Source organism: Austrofundulus limnaeus, unplaced genomic scaffold (assembly GCF_001266775.1).
Source record: "Austrofundulus limnaeus strain Quisiro unplaced genomic scaffold, Austrofundulus_limnaeus-1.0 Scaffold176, whole genome shotgun sequence".
Lineage (NCBI taxonomy): Eukaryota > Metazoa > Chordata > Actinopteri > Cyprinodontiformes > Rivulidae > Austrofundulus > Austrofundulus limnaeus.
The window spans coordinates 407,719-413,119 of NW_013952578.1; the positions used below are offsets into that span (position 1 = coordinate 407,719).

General features: G+C 40.6%; 1 protein-coding gene across 2 annotated transcripts in view; it reads left to right on the plus strand.

Moving 5' to 3' along the window:
- The window catches only part of lnx1 (ligand of numb-protein X 1), a 90,839-nt gene that overhangs the window by 51,115 nt on the left and 34,323 nt on the right, over positions 1-5,401 (plus strand). For both annotated transcript variants that reach the window (XM_014017755.1, XM_014017756.1), the window contains one exon: positions 547-794. In XM_014017755.1, coding sequence (XP_013873209.1) covers positions 547-794 — 248 coding nt within the window. The remainder of the gene's footprint in view (positions 1-546; positions 795-5,401) is intronic.

The following is a 5,401-nucleotide window of genomic DNA, read 5'->3' on the forward strand; positions in this document are numbered from 1 at the left end:
TATCTCGCTAGCAGCCTCGCACCAAGGACCTATCCACGTCATCATTTACCCAGAATGCTTTGCATGCAAATAAAATGGCCCCATCAGAGTAATGTATTTTTAAACTTTTAGTTTAAAAATTATAAAAACTAAACAGTCTACAGTATTTTACAGTCTTTATTATACACTATAAATATATGTTTATTAAATTAAGTCTAATGTTACAACTAATAGTGGATCCTCTTAAAATTGACTGATATTGAGCTAATTTCTGATGTGGTAGCAGAAGAGTCATCATCAGTWTATAATCCAAGCATTAACAAGTTTCAGAGAATTCACAATATTGTGTGGGAATGTGCAATTTTGTCATTTATGAGGTTTTACTTGAACGACTACAACTCTGTTCATCATAAGGGGATCTTTTTACCACTTTATCATAAAAGGTAGTGGGCAATATGCAGATTCCTTTCATTTCAAAAGCATCAACTCATCAAGTCACTGGTACTGTATACAGAATACCCTCTGTGTAATCTAATCATCAGACCCTCTGTTTGTCCATGTTTGCAGGTGTAAAGGAGCCTCCCACTATGGGCTCTCAGCAGACAGGAAGCGACGCTCACAGGAGGGCGAGTGCACTGACAGCACATCAGAGCTTAATATCGCCACCATGCCTAATGACAGCCCCACCTCCGCTGCTGTGGCTCTCCTGTCAGACGAGCCTGGCCTGGTCAACCCAGCTTTTGACCCCAGCATGGAGGACAACAGTCGGTCAGGCAGTATGACCAGCTTGGCCGCTCGCAGCAGCACCAAGAAGAGTGAGTGTAAATAGAAGTAATGTTTGAGTGTGGTTGTGTTCAGTCCAGGGGCGGTTCTAGGGGCGGGGTCACAGGGGCATTGGCCTCTGCTGAAATCTGATTGGCCCCCTGAAGTGCCCCGTCCTGTCACTCATCTGTCCTTTGCCTGAGAGCAATGATGTTGGGTGCAGTTCCATGCCCAAACTCTAGAGGCACTAATGAGTCAAACAGTAAAGTCCAGCATGAATCAATCMTACAGCAGTCTTCTTCTCTTCTTTAAAAGACTTGAACAATTTTGCAAAAAAATATCTTTCAACTGGCAAACAATGGCTTCATTTTCTCACATGCTTTGAGAATATTTTATCCATGTACAGTAAAAAATGCATGTAAAATTGATGCGGAAGCTTTTTTAATAACATTACATTACGTTACAATTGTTGGAACATATGTGACCAGATAAATTTACACACCTTACCAAAACCGAGGATTTATGTGGAAGGATGTTGAACAAATACTTGGCCCTTCTGAGTATTGTGGCCCCTTACTCAGGAAAATCCTAGCTCCACCACTGTTCAGTCGTGAGAAAGGTAGAACATTAGACTGAGCTTTACAAAGAACTCAGTTCAAAAAATTTAAACACATTTGTGGTGATTATTCAATCCCAAATACAGTCTTTGTTCTGTCTAATGGTCTCTGATAGGAATCCTATCAACCAATTAGCTCTGCTAGCCTTTTCCCCCTACTAATCCATAAGATTTCTCTTTGTGGGGAAGAGGAGAGATACAAAGAGAGAAAGTCAAAGGGAAGGATTGCACACAGTGCAGTAAAGGAGAGCAGGTTAAAAATACAGATGCTTCTGTAAGTGATGTGATCTGAACCCTCCCATCATTTCTTCCACCTGTAATACCACGAGGGAGTCCTGATTGTTTCTTTCAGCCCTCCGACTAAAGCAAGTGCTTGGGCCACCAAATGGCACTGCAGCAGCACTTTAGGCTCAGCCTGCTGAGCACCCACCACCATAACTGAGAGTGCTGCAACTGCTGAACAAGCTGTCAGCTCCAGCAGCCGCTGGCYCTTTTTAAAGAATAATGTGGCTGTCAGYAGCCCTCGCATCTCCCTTGCCCCGTACAGGGAGGGAGCTGTGCTGCAGAGGCTCTGTGCTCTGAGCAGCTGAGCCGGGGCAGCTCCCTCTGCCACTGCAGCCACCTGTAGACCTGAAAGCAAAGGATCAGGCAGGAGCCTCTGCAGGCAGGCCAATTTTGGACCTAGCCTCTGGAGTCTTTACTGAGTTACATCACTTCTGTAGTTGTGCAATCATGTTACTATATACAGCTCTCAGAAATAGTTAATCATTCAAAGAGGCACGAGTTGAAAGCAGCCTCTCTGTATATAAGAAAAAAATGTTTTAATTGACTTTGAAAGTTGCTCAGGAAATAAAAGTTGAAAGATATTGTCTAAAAAGTGAAGAAACAACCTATTTTCAGTGGTGGGCACCAGTCTGCCAAAGTGCTAATTGCGGAGCTAAATATTTCATTTGCACTTTAGCTGTCTTACTAATTTTTCTAATTCAAAAGCGGATTTGCGCTTCTTAAAATTAAAATGTAGTACCACTAATAACTAATTATCTACCAGTCATCATTATGTTGAACAGTGGAGGGTATAGCTGTCAATGAATAACATGTGATCTGTCCAACAGCACCTCTCCCAGAAAAACACACTTATTGGAAAATTATACATCTTGCTGACTGTTGCATTCGGTCACGGTTCTCATTTCCCACAATGCTTTGTGTCTGCTTACGTAGCAGGAGGGCAATAGCAAAAAAAGTAAACATTTGTAATCCATATTAAAAAAATGTATGTATTGATTTATTTTACTTTTCAATCGGAGCTCCTTTTTTWAAAAAAATTAAAGTTTAAAGGCTGGAGCTCAATACTTGARGTAATGGGTCAAAGCAATCCACCAACGGGTTTAGACWGACATCTAATGGTCAACTGGAGCAACTACATGGAAAACTTTCATTTCCTGTCACAAATCAAATCCGTCATGTACCCAGAATGCATCACTTCAGTTTTCCAATAAACAGTTTTAAATTACTTTATTGATGCTTCTTTAATGAAAAATCTGCAACAAACAAAAGAAAAAGACAAAGAAGCAGCCGAACTAGCAATCCTCAACGTTTTAATTTTTACACCAGGAGCTAAAGTTCTGTTTCAGGAAATCACATCCCCAGCAACCGGTGGTTGTAGGATGAAGCTGTACAAGGGTTCATACACCGCTAGTTGGCAGTGTTGTACATACTGTATATTGTACATGAATTATTGCCAGCTAGTAAGTATCAAATTGAACTTGCATTTTGAAATTAGCTTCCGCTAGTTTTTCTACGGGATAAGCATTTTTGAAGTTGCGGATCTAAATATTGTCATAAGCGCTTTAGAAATTGCAGAGCTAATTTTTGGGTTAGCGCTGCTCAACACTGCTTATTTCATTTACTATAGTGATTTGGCATGTTTTAAAATTAATTTGCCACTTCAGTATCAGGTCAAAAATATTCAACCGAGTTCCTTTAGTACCTTAAAATGTGCACCGGTTTTCACCAAAGGCTCTGCACTTTTTCTCACACTGATTAACTGTACTTTGAGTCAGTACTGTGGAATTAACAACAGAAATGTGTAGTATTTTTCTGCCAGATAACCACTAAGAGYTGGAGTTGAAAGTTGGTGCTGGACCAACCAGAGTGCAGATTTCACCACACTTAACATGAAGTTTATGCTTGCTATTTTCTCACACAGCAATGCATGTAAAAGTTGTTAGAGTAGCTGTGGTACCTGAGGGTTTGTTGTTGTCTGGTCACTCACCTGTTGAATTTTTAATGATAAATTCACTCAAACACGTGGCGTAAACAAAGAACCAGATGTCTGATTCTATATTTATCCCTGAATCTTGGGTAAAATGGTAACTGTGAGACTTTGAGACTTTGCTCAAAACAAAGTCTTTGTCTTTCACATTGTAAAGGTCACTGAATCAGGATCACCTGAAAGGACAGTGAGGAGTTTCCTGGATTGTGCTGTGTATATTTCAGTTGTATATATCTACAGTCTGAATAATATTTATATTGTTGTAAATAAAATTTGTGTCGTTAGAGTGCTAAGGAGTTTTTAGGAATTTTATGGATTTAAGAAAGTCCATATACAGGTAGACATCTGAAGGGCATGACTTGCATGTGTTTGTGATCTGTCACATGCTGAAACAGAAAAAGCAACTAAGCAGGATGTGGCAGTAGGTTCATTTTTACAAACGTCAGCATCACTGACTAAGATCTAAGATGGTAAAACATTAATTTAATTCAATTCAATTCAGTTTATTTATATAGCGCCAAGTCACAACAACAGTTGTCTCAGGGCACTGTACACAAAAAATAAATAAATAAATAAGAAGCCAGCAGATTGTGTTGAATCACTTCATCACAGTCTCCCATCCTGAGCAAACGGTGGAGAGGAAAAACTCCCTGCTAATCAGGAAGAAAGCTCCAGCAGAACCAGGCTCAGGACAGGAGNCTCCCATCCTGAGCAAACGGTGGAGAGGAAAAACTCCCTGCTAATCAGGAAGAAAGCTCCAGCAGAACCAGGCTCAGGACAGGAGACCATCTGCCTCGACCGGCTGGGTTGGAGGACAGGAAAGAGACACAGACAAACACAGAAGAACTGGTCCAGGTTTATTTTCCTCTGGAAGGGAGACAAAGAAAACACATGTTATTTATAGAAGTAATTATGTATAACAAACATGTGGAGGAGAGAGATTAAAGATAACAGCAGAGTGAGGAAATGTACTCAGTTTGTCCTCCAGTGGTCTWAAGGTCCCCAGATAATCAGYCGTACTTCGGTCCGCGGAGGTCCGCGCGGACTCAAAGCGGACTCTACGCGGACCTGAGGCAGACGTCCGCAGGACTGGTTTGCGCAGAGATCAATTCTTTACATCCTCGTCCGRGGTGCGCACTGGCGAGCACTGTTTTGGATGCGACACCAAGCAGATAATGTTGAGAATCGGTGTCATTCGTGGACGAAATGGAGTCAAATTTTAAAGGGCGTCTCACGGAGGAGATTAGAAAACTTTATGACGCGTCAATGAAGGAATATAAGGATTTTCAGCGAGCAACAAATTTGTGTGAGGAAATGGCTCTGATCCTGGGTAAGATAGTCATTTTCTTTTTTCTTTTTTTGTTGTTCTAAAGCTAAAATGCAAACTATCACTTCCTCCTCATCTTTGAAATCATGACTGAAATTGCAAGAAATTAAAGAATTTGTCAGGCGGTCAGTARGCTCGATTATGAAGTCTCAAACATTTGCGGACAATATGCGCGGAGCCCGCATGACTCACAGACCGCACACAGTATGCCTGAGTATGTGGGAGCCTTTAGTCTATAGCAGCAGAACTGATTAATTCAATTCAAATTCAAATTCAAAAATACTTTATTGATCCCAGAGGGAAATTAGGTAAAACTATAACAACTAAGGAATAAGTCAGGAAACCTAAGTGTAATTATAGTGTAAGAAATATTCGTGTTCAAAGACTGAAGTCAATAGAAAACCACCAATGTTAAATAATATGATTGTTAGACGGAATAAAATCA